Below are 22769 nucleotides of genomic sequence, written 5' to 3'. Positions count from 1 at the left end.
AGTGTAGATTTGCTTTCAAACTAATTTAGCACAGGAAAGCTGTAAGAAACAGTAACAGTTTAAAAATGCTTTTATCATCAGTCATTGATAGCCCCAGTAATCACAAATAGGCTGATTTATAGGAAGGTTTGCTAAGTTTTGCTGTTAGTTATATATGTGTATATATGGGTAGATTCATCTATATATCTATATCATGGCTGAACATACTTTATTCTGTTACTTTTAAATAGCTTAAATTGGATAAAATAGTTGAACTATCTCTAAACCTTTGAGATGAGACATTAATACAATATTTTGGATTTTAATTCCTAAACAAGAACAATGAAAACATCATGTTCCTCTTAATAGGTTTTACGTCTATGACACTAGTAACTAGCTGAACAAACACTTTGTATAATTATGTATATGTATTATATACAAATTTTTGCCAAAATTAGATTACTTCTGTGGTTCTGGTTTATTGTGTAAGATGTGGTCAACAGTGCAGAAACACAGAAAACAGTCTCGCCCCTAGGAAGCTTAAATCTGAATATAAAATTGTTAGTTATTTCTCAGTGAGCTACAGCTGATTTGAATAAATACATAAAGACCTATGATTGTCTGTACTGCTTTCTCCGAAATGTTTTAGTCTGTGTTTTCAGTTGATTTGTCCGTTAAAATACTTGAGTGGAAATGATTATGTTGTTCTCCAGAAATCTTCAGGGTTTTACTTTAATAATCTAGCTGTCCTTTCACATTTCTAAAACAATCTAAAAGATTGATCTGTGCGACCTCTGGAGAAGTTATAATCACATTGTTTAAAATATCCTGCTTAATACAAATTTTTCAGAGGTCTGTCCCAAGCTGTGTCTCTGTGCATAAGGGACTTGGCTAATGAAGTCTGAGAGAAATCAGTCTTGGTGACTGAAAGAGTCAAATTACAGAAATTTCATGTCCTCTCGTACCAGCATGTCACCAATACCGATATTTCATCCCTGTTTTGAACCTTCAAAATAAACAGCTGTGTCATAGTGACTGATACCAGTTCCATTTTGCCTACCAACTCAGTTGATTTTATATTTTATTTCTCATTTATGATGGAATAATCAGCAGCTCTTTTTCTCATTTATTTTCTCATATTTTTATTCCAGGATTTGCCTCTGAAGCAGGGAGTGTCTGCATTAAAAATGACCTGTAGTTCTCTGCTTCATAGGTTAGAAACTTATTTTAATATTTTGTGGCTAAGCACAGTCCCGTCTTTTTCAAAAATAAAATTTTCCAACAATAAATGGTTTAATTGGCATTGAATGTGGATTATAAGCATTTTGCATTGGGGCTTCCATTATTTTAGATGAAATGGCTTCTACACAAATAATTAGTCCAGCTGAGGCAATGAAAGCTCTGTTTACTTGCAGCCATTTTTACGAATTAACATTAAGTTTTAAAAAAGTCGATTACTGTGGATCATACTAAGTCTTATTTGGACATTTCCAAAGTACTGTATTGGTTAGGCTGTATTGCTTTAAGCATTTACATTCTAAAACTTAACCAAATTCCAAATATTTGTTGGGGGAAAGAAATCGGTTCATAAATCTCTTTATTTCAATGGGACTGCTATAGCCAGCACACACAGAACCATGTATCTTGTATTTACTTCTGAATTATACACCGCAGATGCTTCTTCAGCTCCTTCCTCTTCCTCCATGGGCGGTGCTTGCAGCTCCTTTACCACCTCTTCCAGTCCTACCATATACTCTACCTCAGTCACCGACAGCAAGGCTATGCAAGTGGAGAGCTGCTCCTCAGCCGTGGGGGTAAGTACCAGAGGGGTAAGTGAAAAGCAGTTAACCAGTAACACAGTCCAGCAGCAGCAGTCGACGCCGAAGAGACACACAGTCCTGTACATCTCGCCACCACCTGAGGACTTGCTGGACAACAGTCGGATGTCCTGCCAGGATGAGGGGTGTGGATTGGAGTCAGAACAGAGCTGCAGTATGTGGATGGAGGATTCACCCTCCAACTTCAGTAACATGAGTACCAGTTCCTACAATGATAACACTGAGGTGCCACGTAAATCACGCAAACGAAATCCAAAGCAGAGGCCAGGGATCAAACGTCGAGATTGTGAAGAGTCCAACATGGATATATTTGATGCCGACAGTGCCAAAGCGCCTCACTATGTCCTTTCTCAGCTCAGCACGGACAGCAAAGGCAACTCAAAAGCAGGAAATGGGTTGGTATCTGCTTTTTTTTTTTTTTTTAAAAAAAAAGTCCTATCACCATATGTAAAACCAAACTAATAAAACTCCCCCCGTGCCCTGTCAAGTGTTCTGCTCAGGTTCTCACATAAATCCCTTCCCTTCTCTGCTGTTCCCTTTTGTGTCCATAAGTTCTCATTAGACTTGTTAATCTTTATTTAGAAGATAAAGCTAAACTTCATGCAACAATTGGACGCACCGCTGATGAGCTCATCTATGTTCTTGTTTAAGTGAAATTCCTAAAAGATTGTGCAATTCCATTTATAAAATGGCAATGCAAACGTATTCAAAAAGAAAGGCAGAAGCGGAATGGATGCACCCTATATCTTAATGTTTTTTTGCAGGATTTTATGTGAGGATTTCAGTCTGTACACTTCAGCTGCTTCTGTTTGTCTCTCTATTTACCAAATAGAGAGATGGAAGTAGAAGTTAATGGCTCGTTAGGATTTCTCATCATTTAAATTAACACATGCTTTACTTTTTATAAAATGTGAACCAAATTTTGTTTTTTCTTGTGAATTCACTTCTGTATTTGATTTTTTCAGAAATAAATCTCTGATCCTGTTTCTCTCTGTGCTTCTGGGTTGTGTGCATGCGTGTGTCTGTACGTGGGCACGCCTGGGTGGTGGTCTCTCATCTCTCCCACTTCACACTCTTCACTAAATGCATTTCAGTAGTTGCTTAAAGAGGAGAAAATCCATCAGTTTACAATAGTGTGTTGATACATTTTTTGATTTTATTTTTTAACTTGTGGCTTCTTTAGTACTTTTAAGATGGTAAAGAGGATAGATTTGGCTTTTTTTTTGGGGGGGGGAGTATATTTTGTTTGGTTTTACTTTTATGTATGTGCTTGCAGTACGTTCTAATGTTCATCCCAGTAATGGTGAATATTAAAATTTGACTGATGGGAAAGATTATGAACTTCTCATATTCCAAAGGGAAAGAGCCTGGAGTCTGTATTCCCAGGGTCATTGCAGTTCCATACTTAAAATTTCATTGTAAGTGATTCTGAGAAACTCTCCAGAGTGTGCTGCTGCTGCCTGCCAGCCTGTGCACCGCGTCGGGAGGAGCAGAGCTGGCTGGTACCAGGCACGTTGGCTCTGCCACCCACTCCTGTCCCCTCGGACCGCTGGGTCTTTGGGTGTCTCCCTCCACTCTAAGGGGGTGGAGGTTAGAGTCAACCACTCTGAGCTTGACTGCAGTTGTCCAGCGTGTCGTTTTCACCAGCTGAAATTGGTAATAAAGTAAAACATTAGTACATCGTAGAACTGAAGAAGCAAATTAACATATGTAAAGCAGCTGCTTGGAACTAGGAAGCTGCCTCCAGCCAGCCCAAAGGAGGTCACGCTCTCCCTTACAAAAGGGAATAAACTTTTATCGAAAGGCAAGAACTGTGTGACTGTAAATGTGATTTCTGGACAGGAAAGGGAGATTTAGTAAACTCTGGAACAGTATGTACGATCCCAACCTAAAACATCACAAGATTGTAACATTCCCTAAAACACTAGGGGCTAACCAGTGAGTGTTCGTGGGTACTGCCAGCCATACTCTGTGAACGCAGCGGCAGGCAGGCGGAATTTTGTTCCTGATGGGTTGTGCACAGGCTAGGTTGAAATGCAGCAAAACTCTTACTCAACAGAATTGTCCTAAAAGCGGTGGGATACGAAATGGCCAAGACAGGATAAAATTTAATTTTCCAGTTGGAATATGGAGATTCAGCATTACAAATCTAGGTCACAGTAGTGACTTCTTTTTTTTAACTTTCCAGCCTGGTGGAGTTCAGCCAAGGGAATTCATTTACTTCTGGCTTTAAGAAAAGAGCAAGGGAGCACCCTTGCTGATTTGTGAAGTGGAAATAGCATTTGCCTCAAAAGAGACTTCTGGTCAGTTGTCTTTAAAAGCTAGGAAGAAAAGAGTGTATTCCTGCAGAAACTATTGGAATTTGTGAAAGCCTTTTTAGAAATTAATGAATTGGTGGTGATTTAGGGCAAAATGTCTGAGATTTCCAACATGCTTGGTCTTACTTTCACTTTCAGATCTTCACTGGGAACAGCCCTGATGCCAGTGCAGGACCAGGCAAACATTAACTCAGGAAATCTGGTTTAATAGAATCGTGGGGTTTGCCACTTATGTTTCTCTTTTAGCAAAGAAGTGCTAGCTTTGAGGAGACGCCTGGTAACAGTTAAGCTAATAAATAAATGTGTGTGTGTACAAAGTGTTTCACTATTTGTATGTGCGTGAATAGTAGTATTATAAATAAACTGAATTTAAAGCATGTGTAGATGATATATCCTTGTGACTTGAGAAGAAAGACCACCGAGAAGTTCCGGTGAAGGCTTTACAGTTGCTTTCACATTCAGCTAATCGGATTGAAAGTAATGATTAGGTTTACTTAGGTTTACAGGGAAGACTTGCAAAATAATTGTTAGGTAGCATCTCTTTGCTGATGCAAACGTATACATATGAGAATGTATAAAATATTAGTAAGTTGACAATTAAAGTAACTTGGGGTTTAGGAGTAAAGTGCTCTCAGGGAAACGGAGCTGTGCTTGAGAGCTGGAGTGTGATGTCACACTGCTAAAACTTGACATTTGGAGTGTTAGAAGTGAATTGCATTGTGGTGGCCCCTGCTCTAGTGCTTCCCTTCAAAATTCAATATCTCAGTCTTCCATAGTAATTTATGGAGCTGAAACTTCCAAGTGTGGCAAGGTCAGATTAAGCAGTTCCTGCCATGTCTTCCCACCCAGTGCTCTCCAGCGGCGCTGCGGTGCTGGGGCTGCCTGGCGGAGGTGCAGGAGGCACGGGTCCCAGCGCAGCAGGTGTTTGCAGGAGCTGAGGTGGCCCAGCATTCCTTCTTGCGTTCCCTGAGGGAAGCGAATAGATAGTAGAGGTGTGATTTAAAATTCTGTCCAAGAAAAAGAAGATAGTCCCTGAAAGTTCCTAAATGTATTCCTTTTAATTACTAGTCCGTTGGAGTAACGTCCTGACAGGAAGAGCAGAGAAAGTGATTATCTAACAAGCTTGGGTTTGATTAGTGTTTTTGCTAACTTGTACAGAAGCAAAGAGCATAGTGGTGTTAATTAGTGTATCACAGGTTTTGTATATGCTACATTGAGGAAGAATTTTGTCCCTTTTCCTAAAAGAAGGTATGTTTTCCTATAGCATTTTTATTATTTTTTAAACAGCCTGTTTGACTAAACTGTGGCAGAGTAATTGGAACTCCTTGGCAGAAAAATGGTACCCTTGCAGTTGTTTTTTTTTTTATACTAGGCTTTTTTTAAATCTAGATCCTGCCTCTCTGCTGTTATTTAGTTGGAGATGAGTGTGCAGGGCAGGCAGGGCTGCACAGGGTCACGCGCCGGGCATCCCTGCTGGGCTCGGCTGGCGGAGCAGCAGGCTCGCTGGGCAGCCCATGGTGAACTGGTTAACCTGCACCAACAGAAACACCTGAATGAAATTCATACAAAGCACAGACCTCCTAACGGCTCAGTAATGTCCATTTTCACCCTTTGCTACATGCATGAAGAGGTTTTGGAAGGCTTAGCAGAGAGACGAGCGTGACCGATAGGACCTTCAGGGGTCTGAGATTCCTGCTTCTGCAGGACAGGTGCTGGGCCAGGCTGCGCAGGGGCCGGGGACGGCGCGGAAGCGTGTGCTTGCTAGTGGCCTTGCGCAGGAGGAGTTTTAGGAAAGGTGCTGATTTTGTTAGTATAAATCATCTGGTAATTGGGAGGAGCGTGCTACAGGTTACCCCAGCCTTCAGGGCAGCAAAAAACTCATGCAGTGGCAGAGGTCTCAGTAAACTGTTTTGAAGAAAAAGCATTTCTTTTGCCCTTCTCACTGAGAAGTAAAAATCCTGGTAAATTACTTCCCTATGTTGCACATGGAAACAGGATTTGTTTTTTAAGCAATTCACACCTGTTATTTTCAACTGCTTTCTTCAGAACCATTAGTGGTTAGAAACTACTTTTGGTAGTAAAAAAATACTGCATTTGCATAAATTCATTGAGCCCTTTTTCTGCCTGTACCTTTTACCATGGCATGTTTACATTTGGTAGTGTTAAATGAGTTTATTAGACTTCAAGTTCATTATATAAACCTGCTCTGTACAAGATCAAGAGTCTTTTTCCATTGTGCTTTAAAGTGAATGCAAAATTGATCACGTGATGTTATACTTTGGAGGGCTTCTTCATTCAGGTTTTAATTATGGAACTGAACACAAGATACAGTACATCTTGAGGTGTGCACCTGAAAAAGTCTTTTTGCATACATTGCAGATTTAAAATGGGTGCAATTATGTCAGAGCTTTTTATAATAACTAATTTGGTTTTTACATAAATTTATCAATCTGTTTTGACAGAAATTAATGTTTGAGTTTGCATGGATATGCAAGTTCAGGTGGAGACAGGCATGAGGCTGTTTTCCTGTTTAAAGAAGTATCATTTAACCTTAAATCCATTTTCAGTGTGTGTGTGTACATATGTATATTTGTTACAGAAGCGAAACAGCTTGTTCAGATAATATCAGGCTGTATCATATACTATGAAAAAGCAGGTTATGAGCTGCCTTCTGTTTGTTAACAGTTTAATGCTAATTGCTTTTCCCTTTACGTTTACTCTCTGAAAAGCAGTTCATATTTGCACTGGATGGAGGAGGCAGGGAAGCACTGTTCCTCTTCATCCTGCAGGTTTCCTTCTCTGTCAGAAAGAGAATTCCAAAGTTTGATCTCAGCTATAAATCTTTTATCCATTAATACACACCTTTTATCTTTTTAGCTTTTCTGTGAATTAGTTTGTTTTTATTGGGGAGCTGCTTATGACATCTTTTTAATGGTCTGCTTTGACTTCCCAGAGCATCAGAGAACCAGAAAGGAGCTGGAGGGAAGAAGACCCCAATGTTGTGCGGTCAGTATCCGACCAAGAGTGAGGGGAAAGAGCTGAAGATAGTGGTACAGCCGGAAACCCAGCACAGGGCTCGTTACCTGACTGAAGGCAGCCGAGGCTCGGTGAAAGACCGGACACAGCAAGGCTTTCCAACTGTGAAGGTAGGCTGCTTGGTGTTAGGTGATGTGGGGGCTCCTTCCCAAGGGATGCTTCAGTAGAATGGGAGCTGGCTCAGTTCAGACAGGCCTAGGATCGCTATTTTTAGAGGAAAGGGGGGAGACTTTGTAGTCTCTTTGCTGTAGAGACTGTACTGTATCTCTTCGTGCTGGTAGTAAGAAGTCTTACGTTCATCACAAAGTTACAGGAGGAAGGAATCTGTGTCAAGACAGTGATATATGATCTGTGATGTGTGTCCTGTTAGACTACAATTCCACAAACGGTGTAAATAGACACTTGAAGCATACAAAACTAGGATAGTGAAATGCTGTAACTGTTTGATTGCTGATGACAGTGGGTCGTCATTATGCCTTTTTGGTAAGGACATAAAACTAGTTTTCATTTAAAAATATAAAAGTGGGGCTGTTTATTTTATTTTTATTTTTTGGGTTTTTTTTTTTAGTGAGAAGTATTTGAATCCACATATCCAGTGTCTGTCTTTCAAGTAGAGTTGTAAACATCTGACTGAGGTGTAGTTTATGGGTCATACTGCTCAGTGTGGTTAGCTGTATTGAAGTACATGGGACGAGTAAAACTGGAGAATGAGGGGAAGGAAAGGTGAAGCGGTTGTATGCACTTGTAACAAAAGCAGCCCGTTTCCTGTATAGACTTCGGTGACCTGAAGTTGAAGTGTTGATGATCACTTGCTCTGAGGCAGGGGTGAGCGGCCCACAGGGCTGAATGGTGTCCTTCATCCTTCTGATCAAGGGGAAGGATCTGGATGGAGCAGATGCAGTCGGGAAGCCAGGGCCTGGCTGCATAGCTGGTTTCTCCAGTGAGCATTTGGTTTCTTTGTCTTGCTTCATTTGGAGGGGAGGAAAGGACGACTGATGTAATTCATCTTTATTCAAAGAGGGGAAAAAATTGTTCAGGATTGTGCTTGCCAGGCTGGTGAAGAGGGCTTTACTGTAAGTTCGTCAGAAGATGGGGACCAAAGCCTGGAAGTAAAAGAGGAACTACAAATAGGGGAGAAACACAAGGAAGCCAGCCACAAAGAGATCTTTCACACTGCTGCTCAGAAGGGAGAAGGCGCGAAGGCTGTCCTCCAGTGACTGCACGCTAACGCACAGAGTGTGAATTTGCAGGTCTGGTTTCTTCCCTTGTGTAGTCACAGGGCTGTGACTTGACTGGAATCACAGAGACCTGAGGTAGCGTGCGCTGCTGGAACACAGTTGTGGATGTGCACCAGCTGTTTAGGAAGAAAAAAGGAAGTCACATATTGTAGGGAGCTCCCCGACTGTGCAGACCTCCAGCATGAGATTGGAGACTGGCCTGTTGAGAGCAGAGGAGGAAGTTCAGGGCTGTTTTGGTATCTGTTACAGACTGCCTGACTGGGAAGACAATAGATGATGCTTTCTATAGATAGTGAACAGGAGCATCCTGCATACAGACCTCTCCTGGCATGAAAGGTTTCAGCCATCTGTCCATCTGCAAGGATGGCTGCATAGCCTGGTGGAAGCAATGGAAGAACTCGAGGACTGTGCTTGTTAAGGTTTCCTAACGCAGGTGGTAGAGGGGCTTACCAGGAGAGAGGCTTTACTTGACGTGCACAGAAGCAAACAGACGAACTGGTGTCAAATACCATCACAGAAGTTGTAGCGACCACGGTGTGAATGTGAGAGTGGATGCTGCACTGAATACAGGCCAGCATTGCACACTCACTGGAACTGAGGCAAATGGCATACTGGTCATATTGGGAGTAGTGAGACCAGCAGGTTGAGTGAGTAGACCACTATATTTGTTGTCATACAAATAAGAAGGGTGAAAGACATGTCCTTTCATAGTTCTTCTTAGTTATGCCACTTTGAGAAGGCAGCAAAGCAGTTCTCAATCCAAACTAATTTACCAGGTCCAAAAAGAAATGTTTGTTTATGATACAGCTTTTAAAATTTTTGCTGACTACTGCTGACAGAGTATAGAAGTATATTTATCTTTAAAGTCCTGTTCAGCAGTGTTAAAAACATCTCTGGCACTTTGCTCAGTTCTCCTGAGTAATGCAGAAATCCAGTAAAGTTTCGTAAGAAAAGATTCATTCATATAGTCCTGTTGCTATGGTGATCTAGTGCTCATTTATGTGAATTTTCTTAATGGGCCTTTGTTCATCTGAATTTAATTCCTTTCCCAGTTACCCTTTAGCACCCAGCAGTGAACATTCTGTTTGGAAGAGTCTCGTGTTACTGAATTCCTGGAAGCTCAAGCTCACTTTACCAGTGGGCAAACTAGTTCATACCCTGCCTGTAAAAGTCTGCCAGGGCTGGACAGATGAAATGGGCCAGTGGGTCTTCAGGCAGTCTGAGCTAGTAGGAAAAATATGTAAAGGACAAGAGAGGGCTTTTTGTTTCGTTTGTGTGTTGTGGGGTGGTTTTTTTTTTGGTGTTCTAAAGATGGGGATGAACAGTGTAAAAATGCTGCTAGTTCAGCAGAGATCTGGTGGTTGCCGTTCCTGGCAGCACCTGTGACGGGCGACCACTCCGACTGCATCGCTCTTAAGCAGACTGAGGAGGAGAAGCGGGTTCTGTGGCCCTTTAAAGAAAACAGTGTTATTTGATGATTTAGAATGAGAGAGTCTACAATCAATATGCAATTTAAAATTGTATAAATGAATCGTAGTAGAGTGACTTGTCTGGCAAAAGAAAGATTATCCTGACTGCAGAGCATCAGCGGAGGTATTCCAGCCATCAGTCGCGGGTTTGTGTCTTTTCTTGCTAGCAGTATTGCAAAGCTGGAGCAGTTACCATCTAGAAGATGGGAGACGCTCTTGCGCACCTTTAGTATCTTCTTCTAACCAGACCACTGCACTGGTTAGCTGTGGTGACGCTGTTTCTAGCCAAGGAGATCTTGGTGATGTGACACAGACTGTTCATTCAGCTTTCCGTCCAAGAGAGATTCAATGGTGGAATATCAGAGTACCCTTTACTGCCCTTTGCTTTCTTTTGACCATCTGGTGAAATTAAGTCCCTTGTTGGCTGTTTTCACGCTCTCTTGTTTATTAGTGCTGTCCTGGATTTTGAGTTCAGTGATATGCACTAGACCTGTTAGGGTGGTTCATGTGGGGGAGCCTGTGCTAGGCCACCTCCAGAAATATTTTGGCTTTGCCCATCCGTAACAGTCATAATCCACCTGTCTGCTGTAAGCTAAGTGCTCCTTTTGGGCACAAGAAGCATACTATGATTTTATCAGTATTTGTTGGTTGTTGTGTTTTTTTGTTCTTTTTTTTTAATTTGCTTTTTCCCCCCCTAATTTGCTAAGAACTTAATTTTCTAGGTATGTCAGGGACTAATCCCCTAAGAGATCCTCTGGAGGATTCTGCTTTCATTTGCAAACTCTTACTGGTAAAGATTGAGCATCTTTCTGCAAGTAGACTGGGCTCCCAGGCTTAGGACGAAACGTAATACTGTCACCCAGAAATCCTCTAGCAACAATTGTGGCTTAATGAAAACATGAAAAATACTTGTTTTATCTCCTTGTGGAATGCTGTGGCAAAGAATTTCCACCTCTGGCCTGGGAATTTGGCAGAAATCTAGTGTTTCTTGTTCACTTGGACTATTTTATTACCTAATAAGTAAGTGTATTCACTTGGACTATTTTATTACCTAATATGTAAAAGTGTAAGAGAGGTTACTTTGTAATGCAGTATCCAGCTTTACCAAGACTACTTCTACCTCAGAGTATTTTTAGCATATAGCACCACAGTGGGGTTCTGCTAATGAAAAAAGCATTAGAAGGACACAGATCCTTCATGCTAGGATGTCAATGTTACAAAAACAAACACGTTTTTCACTAACATGTTCTGGGGTAATTACGGCTTGCACACCAGACTGCTAAATCATTATGTGAAATGTACATCTGATCAGCTTTTATTTATTGTTTCAGTAAGTGAATCCTGACACTGTTCATAAACTTTAAGTAGGAGATGTCAAGTTGCCAATTTTTATTTTGGTGTCTGAGGGAAAACTAGGTTTGTGTGGTTGGGCTGTGCAATCATTCATCCCATTCCTGCCTCTGCTTCCCCCCTCACCCTGTTCTGACTCACCCAGTGGTTTTGCAAGTGTTAGACAGTTTTATTCTGGTTTCACAAAAATTGCAAGGTGCTGCTGGCATGAAGATGGGATCCTAGAAGTGTAGCACGCTAATTGATTGATTTGCACATACACACTGACCAACAAATTCTCATCAACACTGGAACCAACCACAGCAAGTGTTCTCTTTCTCAGCTGCCTGCTGGATGTAGGTGCTGGGGGGAAGGAGGATCCTGGCAAGAGGCAGGGAAATAGTCACGGTTGGGGTGGGAGTAAGGGGTTGTAAGAGACCTGAAAGCTGAAGTTAGCATAATTCTGTGTGAAGGCGAATAGGATTCAAGCAGGTTTAAAATAAACTATTATTAATAATAATAAAAAAAAAAGTTACCAGTTTATTAAATGCTGACTTGTCTTTTAATGGAAGAACAAATGAAAAAAGATAAAAAATATTTGCATTTTGTTCATAAACTAGATGAAAGATTTTTGTTGCTTCTTCCCTTAGGGTTGTTTCCAACAACGCTGGAAGCAGAGTCACTTCATATTCTGCTGCATAAAATGTTTCCTGTTTCAATTAAGAGGCATTTCTGGCCAATTGATATATTTAATTTGTGTTGCCATGTTTCAGCTGGAAGGTCACAACGAGCCGGTGGTGCTGCAGGTATTCGTGGGTAATGACTCCGGTCGAGTGAAGCCGCATGGGTTCTACCAGGCCTGCAGGGTTACTGGGAGAAACACCACTCCCTGTAAAGAAGTGGATATAGAGGGAACTACTGTTATTGAGGTCGGACTGGACCCAAGCAACAATATGACACTTGCGTGAGTAACTTTTTTAAAAAAATATTTTCATTTATTAGCTTGTTTTCAGAAACTGATTTTCCTTTTTCAATGGAATTGGTTGGTAGCTAAATGTCTGAACATCTTGGCACACACCAGGCACTTAGTGAAGCTGAGTGTGTAAGAAAAACTTGTAAATTGCATTCTGCATTTGTTTATTATACTTAATGCTTAAATCTGGTCTCCTTAACCTGTATCAATTACCTTTGTTACATTAGTTCTGTGTTCTGGTTGATCAATAATGTGCATATTCAAGCATTAGTTGAACTATAAACTGGTCGCTGATTCTGCTGGTTGTCCTGTCTTCTAACAAGTACAGAATTGCTAATTGGAAGAGGGAAGGAGTATATTGGCCCAAACAGCTGGAGCTGTGACTAGTGAGGCTAGACTTTGGCTTTTCTTCTCTCTTGCTTTGCTTGTTCCATTTCTATCGTTTCCACGAGATAGTCCTTTCTCACGGAAGCCTCCTGCTTTGCCATTGTTACACAGCTTGTCTGGTCGAGTATAGGTGGTGTTTGGGATACACTTTACAGATGACCGTAGGCAGTGTTCCGCTGCTGCTGAGGAGGGTTGCGCTTGGTCTGATGGCAGTAGCTGATTTTTGAGCAAGTGTGTTCATCTGCCTGCGTGGTTTTCAGATCTCACAAGAAACTTCAGATATTAAATTATTCTCTTGCAGGCTTTTCACATGTATCTTAATGTATAGAAAGGGAGTGATCTTTCAAAGTATTCTTTCTGGTTGAATGACTTTTTTTTTTTTTTTTTTTTAATGGGTATGTGGTTTCAAGCTGCCACTTTTTACTTAAAGCTTGTCTTGTTTCAGGAGAAGAAACGTTTATTCAATTTACAGTGTCCACTTCTTAAGCAGGATAATAGTTTGCCAGTAGACTGAATCTATTTGATTTTTTAAAATACAGGACATATTCCCACGATAAGTTCAGAAACTGCCTCTTAAAGAGTAATTTTATAATTGTCCTCAAGTGTTAATGTAAAACCATGTAAGTATAGAGATACTAGAAAGATGAATTTGGAGTTATCTAGGAAGAAAAGTTTTGCCTAGGCTGTTTTCTCAAAAGATACCTTGATGTCTCAAAAGAAGTCTTCCTAGTATTTCAGTGATGCTGTAGCACCTCTCTGATGGTGGTAATGCCAGTGCCACCTTCTGAATCACGCGCTCCTCCTCTGCTCCCTAGCTGTTGCTTGCTGGCCCTCATGCAGCACAAAAATTCATTGTAGTCAAATTAGATGTCAGAGGGTCCCTGTGCTTTTCGGATGTAGGGCCTAAGGATTGGTAAAATTACAATATTCTTCTTCCCTAATACATCAGACTGTGTTTGGTGGTTGGATTTTTTTGTTGTTATCTATTGCTTGAAACCATTTTGCATCGAGCATGTCTTTCTGAAAGTTAGCACTGCATCTCCCTCTCACCCATATATTTCACATAGCACCACAGTTTATGGTATGATGTATCACTTCCAAGGTCCACTGAGCATAAAAAAATAATATGACTACAGTAAGTTTTCTTCTAGTACTGCTTTAAGCGTATGCAGGATATTTTGTAGTGATAATCCTACAAACCCAGATCTAGCCCCGGGACTGGAAGAATGAAGATCTGCGATTATAAATTGAATGCTTACCAGAATTACTTCGTTACATTGCATTTTATGTTTTATTTGTGCTACTTTCATATCCCTTCCTGTCACGATTCATCATCCAAATTATGTAGGGTTGCATTGAAAACCAGGCTATATAATGAGAAAGCTCATACAGAGATTTCATGTAAATAAAAAAACCTGCTCTAATAATATTTCAGTAATTACTTCAAGAGTTTTGACTTTATGGTTTATGTAACTAGTCGATTAAAGATGCTGAACTTAATAAACTCTATTAAACTGTTAACTATTTTGTGTTGTTAGGGTTGATTGTGTGGGAATACTGAAGCTGAGAAATGCTGATGTTGAAGCTAGGATAGGGATTGCTGGCTCAAAGAAAAAAAGCACACGTGCTAGGCTGGTATTCCGTGTTAACATCACGCGCAAAGATGGTTCAACTTTGACTCTTCAGACACCTTCTTCCCCAATTTTGTGCAGTAAGTATCAAAATAAAAAGCTGTTATTATAGGATTCTAGATTTTAGTATGATTGTCATAAAATGCCTTGGGGAGGAAAAAAATACTCCGATGTTAATATGTGATTATTTCAGAATTGCTATGGCTAAGATCCCATGGACTGATTTTTATTTGGGATGAGGTGTTAGTGAAATGGCTGACCAATATTTAGAAGTAGTTACAAATTTTGCGATCTTTTATTAAATTAATTTTTGCCTTTTAAAAAGTCAGAATTTTTGTCATGTTTGCTTTGAACTACTTCTATGACTTTTTTGATACGGGTTTTAATCTCTTCTGTATTGTCACGTTCATCTGTCAGCTTTCAGTCATAGCAAGGGCTCCTGGTAAGTTAGGAAGCATGGCTCTTTACAGTTGTGGTAGTTCATTGGACCAGAGCTGCATCTGTTCTGGTCCAGTGCAAGAGTGAAACTTGTAATAGTTTTTTACTAAAATGCTCTGTTTAGCACGGAGCACAGATGGCTGTGATGACTGGTTAAGTTACACTGAACAACAGGGAAGACGAAATCAGGGGCGATTGCAGTACCTCAGGGGCTGCCTGTGCTTGTAGAGTCTGCAGTGACTTCCAGTTATGGGGAATTCTGCTTATTTGTCAAAGAGAAAAGAGGGGGAAATGTGTTCAGTACAGTTGTTGTTGGGATTATTGATACATCTTGATGAACAAGATGGTAGAAGAGGTTTTTCTCCATGCGTGGAGCACAGTGTGAATATGCAAGCTCCTGGTTGCTTGTGTTGTCTTCTTTCCGTTGTATAGAAAGGTGGTTTGGTTTTTTTTTTGTGTGTGTGTGTTGGTTTTTTTTCCTAAATGCTGTCAGTACATATTGTGTCAGGGCTCCTATTCAACTCATCAGAAACTGGAGCTTTGTTGCCAATGAAAGAACAGATTGCAAGAGGAGATAATTAAAAACATGTGAGCTTCCACATCAGATACCACTGTGCGATTCCAGTGCTGCAGGCAACAGGCGATTTGGCAGATGTGGCATGTAGCCCGTCTCCCCTTCCAGTATTCTACTGTCTCAGAGAATGCCTCTGCAAGACTTGGGGAGAGCAGGAACTCTGCACAAACCCTGAAAAGGCTGATAACCAAAGACGTGTCCTGATGAGGCAGGGGAGGACTCTCCTCCTATCTTCAGCCGTGTGCTAGGCTTTAGGCAATAGTTTGATTTTGGGTGGCTTTTCCAGAAGGGTCAGCTTGAGGTGTTCTCATCACTTTTTTTTCCTCTTCCTCCTGCTGTTTTTTGCTAGATCTTTCTTTTTCCAGTGTTTTTTAAACTAGTGGGGTTCTCAGATTTATGCATTTATGTTATTGGAAATATACGTAAGTACATTTGCTAGAAATATGGTTGTCTCCATAGCTCCATTTCAGTCAGTATAGCATCGTAGGATCTGATCCTAATTTTCAGATGTAAGAAAAAAACATTTTCTATAAATTTTCAAAAAGCTGTTTCTGTATACATTTTGTTTATATCGTTAACTTAGTGGTTAAAGGGAAAATTATTTAAATCATAGCAGAAATGGGAATGGAAATCATCTGGTGTTTTCTTAAACATATAACAATCCAAAACTGGCTATTTTAAGTGGAAGCTGAGAGTCTGAGATGGTTTAGAGACCGATTTTAAAATAGGCTGTTTAGCTAAAAAAAAAAAAAAAAAAAAAAAAAAAAAAAGCTGTATTTGGTGCACTTCCTGCTTAGCTTGTTGGTAAGGCCATTCCAGTATTTTTGTGAGGGTCCCTTCTAGTCTTCATGCTCTCATGGCTGAATGCATCCCTTTTATACCCATAACATTAGTAGCTACATTTTGAGATGTGGGCAGTGATTAAAAGCAGAATATATGAGAGGGATGACATGCTAAGGGCCATTAGAAGAAAAGGAAGAAGGAAAGAAGGAAGCAAGCTATTCTTCCATTCTAAAAAGAAAACACCGCCAAACCCAAACCCAAAACTGTGAAGAGTAAATTTGTTTTGTTTTTAACAAGCTGGGGTTTGGTCAGTTGCTAAGAAAATCTTGCTAATTGTATGAGTTGCTAAGAGATTGCCCAGGAATTTTATAGCATCTCCATTGCTCGAAGTGTAAAACAAAGAAACAAAATACTCTGGTTAGACTTGTGTCTTTGAGGAGTGATGTGGGTAAAACTGCTCACGATGTGAAGGTTGAGAGGGAATTCTTGAGGCTCTTTCCAGGCTTGCTTTCCAGGATTCTGTGCTTCTGCTGTCTTAACTTACTCCAAAGTTACAGTGACTTGCAGTAGACCTTAGCCAACCAAATAATGCTAATACTGGCTGATCAATATGGCATCAATTTACTGTTTATTGAGTTATTTGTTAATATAAATCATCTCCTCAGGCACGTTACAGCTGATTTGTTTGCTGCATACATTTTACTACAGATGCATACTGTACCTTCTCATATTAACGTTTGCATTTTCACTCATCAGAGCCTGTTCATGTTGGGTTTGATAACTACTATTGCCATCAAAGTTGCAATTATGTTCCTAAAACCGTAGGAAAGACATTAAGTGGATGCAGGCTCTTTATTTAAGGTCTATGTTTTAAATAGGCTTTGTTAACTTGCTAGCAAACCTAAATCCAGTTACTCTTTTCAGAAGTTCATGTGCCTTGAGCATATTTAGTCGTTGCGTAATGGTTGCCTAGGAACCCGCTGCAACAGTTGTAGAAAAATCCTTTCCGAAAGGTCATTAAATAATTTGGAGTGCTACAGAATGTATGTTCTTCTGTGTGCTAAGCCCAGAGAATATTGTTACTAAACACTGAAAGTGGGCCATGTAAGTGCAAAGCACAAGTACAAGCTTATGCCCCTAGGATTTTATGGTGAATAGAAAAGGTTGTTAAGAAACCTGTATTAGAAAGTGGAATTAATTTATACTAAATGTGCAAAGTATATTATTTTAAAATGAATGTCCACTTGAATTATTTGGTGCTCATTTTCATTTAACACACATGGTCTTCTTTGTTCTATGCTTTAAAAAGCATAGAAATAGTTTGCAGCAAAGACTGTTTGTAATCTGCGTTATGTGAAACTTCACCCGAGTCGCTGGCTGAGGCAGAGGTTTCCAGGGATGTGTAGCTGTCAGCCACGGTCTCTTGGCTGGTTTATGGGCTATAAATCGCTATAATCCTAACTACAGAGACACGACTCTTGCAAGGATTTGTATTAGCTGAAATACATGCATCTAGAAAGTCATAGAATCATGGAATGGGTTGGGTTGGAAGGAACCATAAATGTCACCTAGTTCCAGCCCCCTGCCATGGGCAGGGACACCTGCCACTCGCCCAGGTTGCTCAAAGCCTTGGGTTAGTTCTTGCACCAGCCAGACAGCTGTGTCTACTAAAAAAAAAAAAAAATCTGTAAAAAAACAGGTAATACAGGAATTACTACTTCTACCTTTTTGCACAACAGAACGAAATAAGCTTCATTAAAAAAAAATAAGTTTTTATGACCTTAAGAATAAATTTGAAGGTGTGCTTCAGCTGTGTCTGAGGGCTGATGCATTCGTTTATTGCTCTTTAGGCCAGGAGATTACAGAACCAAATTTTCTTTCCTTCTGAACCCTTCTTGAGATTTAGCTCCAGCACTAAAAGTTTTGTTGTGCAGATTTAATAAATGCAGGAGAAAAGGGAAAAGATTAGTGGATCATTTATTTACCTAAATGTGATTTTTATTGAGGTCATTCTATTTAGTGTAGGAATGATAGAAACGGTTGTCTTCTGAAAAGTTTCATCATGAATGATATAGTAAAGGAAGAAGCTCAAGAATTATTTTGTTCTTTCCTTTATTCTGCTGTAAGTAAAAGCTTTTTGTTTTTGCTGTTGATATTTTCTTGATTTCAAACTGCGGGTTTTTTTTCAATTGCAGCTCAACCAGCAGGAGTTCCAGAGATCCTAAAGAAAAGTCTGCACAGTTGTTCAGTGAAGGGTGAAGAGGAAGTTTTTCTGATTGGCAAGAACTTTCTAAAGGGAACAAAAGTGATTTTCCAAGAGAATGTTTCTGGTTAGTGTGAAAGTAATAATGGCTTGGCATGCTGTTTGGCATGATGTTTGGGTTTATGTTGGTTGATAAAGTTTAGCTTTAGAGAGCAAACTGAGCAGCAGAATCAAAGGCACTAAAATGAATTGATTTATATGGATATGCAATAAATTATTCTTTTCAACTTTCATTTAGATGAGAATTCTTGGAAGGCAGAAGCTGAAATAGACATGGAATTATTTCATCAGGTACTTCTGTATTATTATTATTGTTATTACTTTTTTTTTTTAAAAAAGGACTCCAACTGTATTTCTGAAGAAAAATCAAATAAGCCTTTCCCTCTTCCTCTGCATTTCTAGAAATAATATTCCTTTTCTTCTAATAGGTTTTTCAGTGAGTCTGGTAGAATATAATTGTTTTGGATTTATACAAGTATAATTGTTCAGTTTCTAACTGAGAACTTAGGTACCACAGTATGCCGTGTATACCACAGTAGGAGTGTGGTATATGAACTTGGTGAGCAAGTCTTTGCCCTACAGTGTAATTAAAAGGCCTAATACAAATTTTCCAGTAGCTTTCCTAAGGACACATTAGATTACTACTGAGTGGAAACAGATTGTATGTACGCCATAGTCTTTGTACCTGGCTGAATTTCTGTTCCACTCTGAAATGTTTTGCGAAGTATTTGGTGCTGGGTTGTGGGTTTTTTTGACACACAGAGTGTCTTTATGGACTATTGGACTGAAATTAGAGAAATTATTAGACATAAATGATGTCCGACAAATGTCATCTTGCTCCCACCTCTGAAGGCAGTATTCCATGCAGGCACTGGTGTAGAAATTGTTTCTTACTTCTAGCAGGGTAGACAGGTAGTTGGGGAATAGACAGATCACTAATCACTCTTACTGTTGATGAATGATTGCAGGCCTATTTTTTGATGTCTGCTCAGCGTTAAATCCTCTTAGGTGTGACATGAAACTGCACCCTCCATCTGTTCATGCTGAATACAAAGACCTGATTCAGCACAACAGCGAAGTGTCTGAGTCCAGCAGAATGTGATGGCAAACTGCAGTTCAGTAAGGCATGTTAGGCATAAGCTTATGTTTAAAGTACTGGACTTCATGTCTTTCCTTTCTGCACCTTCCGTTTGAGTTATAAACTGCCAGTGAGCATTGTATAGGCAGATAATTCAAATCTCTCTTGTGGCACAGGTTAGTTATCAGTTTATTTCACTGAAAATGTGACTTGATGTTTCCCCCAATGTCTTTGTTCTTTGTGGTGATCACTCTCTCTGTTTGATGGATGTAAATACAATTAAGCTCAATAGTGATGAAATACAGTTTCTAATGTCTTATTTTCAAAATTATTTTTGCATTGCAGAACCACCTTATTGTGAAGGTGCCACCATATCATGACCAGCAAATAACCTCAGCTGTTTCTGTGGGAATATATGTGGTTACCAATGCTGGAAGATCACATGATGTGCAACCATTTACGTACACTCCAGATACATGTATGTAAAACTGAGAACTGGAAGAAGGAATGGGCAGTTTTACCTGCTAAGCATCTCATTTCTGATTTCGTAGTGTTTAGTCCATACAACAGAACTGTTAAGTAACGTGGATCTTTTCAAACGCCTCTTGCTGGTGAGGTTTGCTCTGTTAGGTAATAAAATCTAGAGGCTTTGCTTTTCTCGTTTATGTGGCAAGTATCTCAAATTTCAGCTGCATGGAGACAGGTGTTCTTACAAAGTAGCATCCATTTCTAGTATAAGGCTCAAAATGAACCGAGCACGAAAAAAGTATACATATTGCATACAGTGCACCAAATGCAAACAAAAGATAGCACCAAGCTTTATCCTAAGGAGAGTTGAAGTTTGACAATATCATGTCTTTTTGTTTGTTTATTTATTGATTTACAATACACACTGCAAAGTTTGTGTGGTTTTCAGAGGACCTTTATTTCTTTAAGATATAAGTAACTGTTTTGGTTTGCTTTGGTTTTTTTTGCTTGTTTGTTGTTTTAACATAAGGAAGTTCTCAATGTGTTTTGTCTCAACAGCTGGTACTCTGAATGTTAATGTGAAGAAGGAAATCTCCAGCCCAGCCCAACATTGTTCTTTTGAAGAGGCTATAAAAGGTACTAAATTGATTCTTATCATTGTTATTAATAATTTAACCATAAATTCTTGCCCAAATTTGGAGGAATGAATCAGACATCCTGTTGAAAATAAGTGTACTTGTGAAATCTGGCCATATTCTTACAGTGAGGTTTGTTTTCTGATTCTGAATATTTTACTTTATAACAGTATTCCTTTAAGTATATTGTAACATGAACAGTATAGAACAATAACTTTGCAAAAAATAATATTAAAAAGAAATAGTTTCATTTTTTGTGCTTCAGGCCCTGCAGTCTAATCTTCCTTTAATATGCTTGCAAGTGAAGAAGAAAAAAGAAAGAAGCCTAAGATGGTAGTTAGTACAAAGGATTTAGAAACTGTGTAGTCTTAATTTAAGAAAAAACACATGTAAAGGTGGTGGTGGGGAAGAACTGAGCACTGAATAATACAAAGATGCCAACTTGGTATTTTTTGGAAGCTGTCCGGTGGTGTTGTAAGACTGCGTTCAGTGGGTCTAGTGAAGAACGCTAATTCTGGCAATTTTAACTTACTCCCTTCAGGGAGGGCTTCCCCCCCACCCCTGCCCGACCATTCTGTCCGTGCAAAGTTTGTCGTTTTGTTCTAAGGGACCAAGTTTTGGGTTTGCTTGGTTTTTAAGTGTGAAGTGAATTGATCCTTCAAATATTGAAATAGAGGAAGGAAATGTTTCTTACTTGACTGTTAAAACTATGGTAGTGTGCAAAGGTTAGTGGAAATTTCCATAGCCTGCTCTGGTGAAAGCAGGTTGAAAGGTAAGCAAATGCACAGTGTGATCACAAGTTTGATAGGAATCCATAGCTCCAGGTTAAAATCATGAAGCTCATGTTTGAAGTTAATAGCTTGGTCTTGGCAGGGGATATATTTACAAGTTGACTTTCAGCTTGTTAGGGAGGATAATACAAGATACGATGAGTTTAAACCTGCAGAGAGTATTTGGGGGAGAAATATGCAAAAATATTTAGGGCAATGAAGAAGCTGATAAAAAGGCTGGTTAGGCTTCTAGTAGCGAGATTAAAAAGATGAGGAAAATAACTACTGTATCAGGGCAAGCCTGACATCCATCTAATCTAGTATGGAGGCTTAACCAAGGGAAGAGACCAACTGCTTCAGGAGAACATCTGCTGTTCATAAGAACACAGCGTGCTATTTCTGTTACTTCATGTCCTCCATTTAATTTATCACATTTAATGTGATAAATCTTAATTTACTTTCTTGTGTGGGTTTTCTGCTAGCCAGCTCTTTTTCTGACAATCATTCCTGTACCTCTTCTACTCTAGGTTGATCATGAACTAAAGTCAGACAATTTTGTCTGCTTTGTGTACTTTGTCTCTGGATATTTCCCAGCCTGTCCTTCCTCACAGTTCTGAATTGATAAAGACCAGGTGGGAATCCAGTGGGATGCTACTTCCTTGCTGTTTCCTTTCACTGGGAGCGAAATCCTAGAATTCACAGTTTCTTAAGTGGCATCATTTCCAGCAGTCCTGGCCAAATAGAAAGAACTGTTGTTGCTGGACACATGTACAGTTAGGCGTTTTGCTGCAGGGCCTTTCTCTTCCTATCACAGGCAATTTTAATCTTTGTCTCTGGTATCTCTGAATATTTATTAAAATAATTTCTATTAAAACACCTGTGTATGTAAAAAAGCCAAAACGTGACTTCCCAAAGCCAGTACAGATTCTTAGCTCTAATGTTTTTAGAGTCCGCAGATTTGACAGACTTGAATGACAAGTTACATTTCAAGACAACAAATCTATAATTCTAAGCTGTTCTGTAAAACTTGAAGGAGATGGAGATACATGGACAACTATGTAGTTCGGGTCTTTGCCTTCCAACAATGAAGTAGCACTGGACCATTTTTTTAAGTGGTTAATGGTGGTTTCAGCTTCCAGTTCGCGAGTAAATGGAAAGAGGGGTGTGTATGTCTTGGTATTGGTGGTAACTATTCAGAAGTTCTCAACGAAGTGTATTACAAAAACATAGTACAAAATCAGGTGTTCCTCTGCTTTTGAAACTTCTTTTTCATTATTAATCTCCCTTCTTTTTTTCATTCTTTCAAGCAAATACATCACCGTGAATGAACGTAGCATTGCTAGTACCTAATCTGTATACCATTGGGGTTTTTTAAAATTGCTTAGATAATTTTTTTATTGTTTCTGATGAACACAACATGATTAAGCACATAGAAGAGAAAAGCTTATAAATAGTGACTACAGTATAGAAAAATATTAACTGGTGTCTTTAAATGTGCTGTATGACTAGCTGTCCTGAAGTCGGTGTATTTTAGAGTAGTTTCATTCAAATTGTGTTCCCTG

General features: G+C 39.5%; 1 protein-coding gene across 6 annotated transcripts in view; it reads left to right on the top strand.

Moving 5' to 3' along the window:
* NFAT5 (nuclear factor of activated T cells 5) overlaps positions 1 to 22769 on the top strand; it is a 75709-nt gene that overhangs the window by 38954 nt on the left and 13986 nt on the right. For 4 of the 6 annotated variants that reach the window (XM_056361206.1, XM_056361204.1, XM_056361205.1 and 1 more), the window contains exons 3-10: positions 1654 to 2212; positions 7089 to 7281; positions 11981 to 12171; positions 14106 to 14278; positions 18189 to 18323; positions 18495 to 18547; positions 19680 to 19812; positions 20361 to 20438. In XM_056361206.1, coding sequence (XP_056217181.1) covers positions 1654 to 2212; positions 7089 to 7281; positions 11981 to 12171; positions 14106 to 14278; positions 18189 to 18323; positions 18495 to 18547; positions 19680 to 19812; positions 20361 to 20438 — 1515 coding nt within the window. Of the gene's footprint in view, positions 1 to 1130; positions 1193 to 1653; positions 2213 to 7088; positions 7282 to 11980; positions 12172 to 14105; positions 14279 to 18188; positions 18324 to 18494; positions 18548 to 19679; positions 19813 to 20360; positions 20439 to 22769 lie in introns of all 6 variants that reach the window. The other 2 variants (XM_056361208.1, XM_056361207.1) reach the window with 1 other exon arrangement.

The sequence above is a fragment of the Falco biarmicus genome, chromosome 15 (assembly GCF_023638135.1).
Source record: "Falco biarmicus isolate bFalBia1 chromosome 15, bFalBia1.pri, whole genome shotgun sequence".
Lineage (NCBI taxonomy): Eukaryota > Metazoa > Chordata > Aves > Falconiformes > Falconidae > Falco > Falco biarmicus.
Note: the sequence above shows the minus strand (reverse complement) of the source record. Positions and strands in the feature narration are given on the sequence as shown.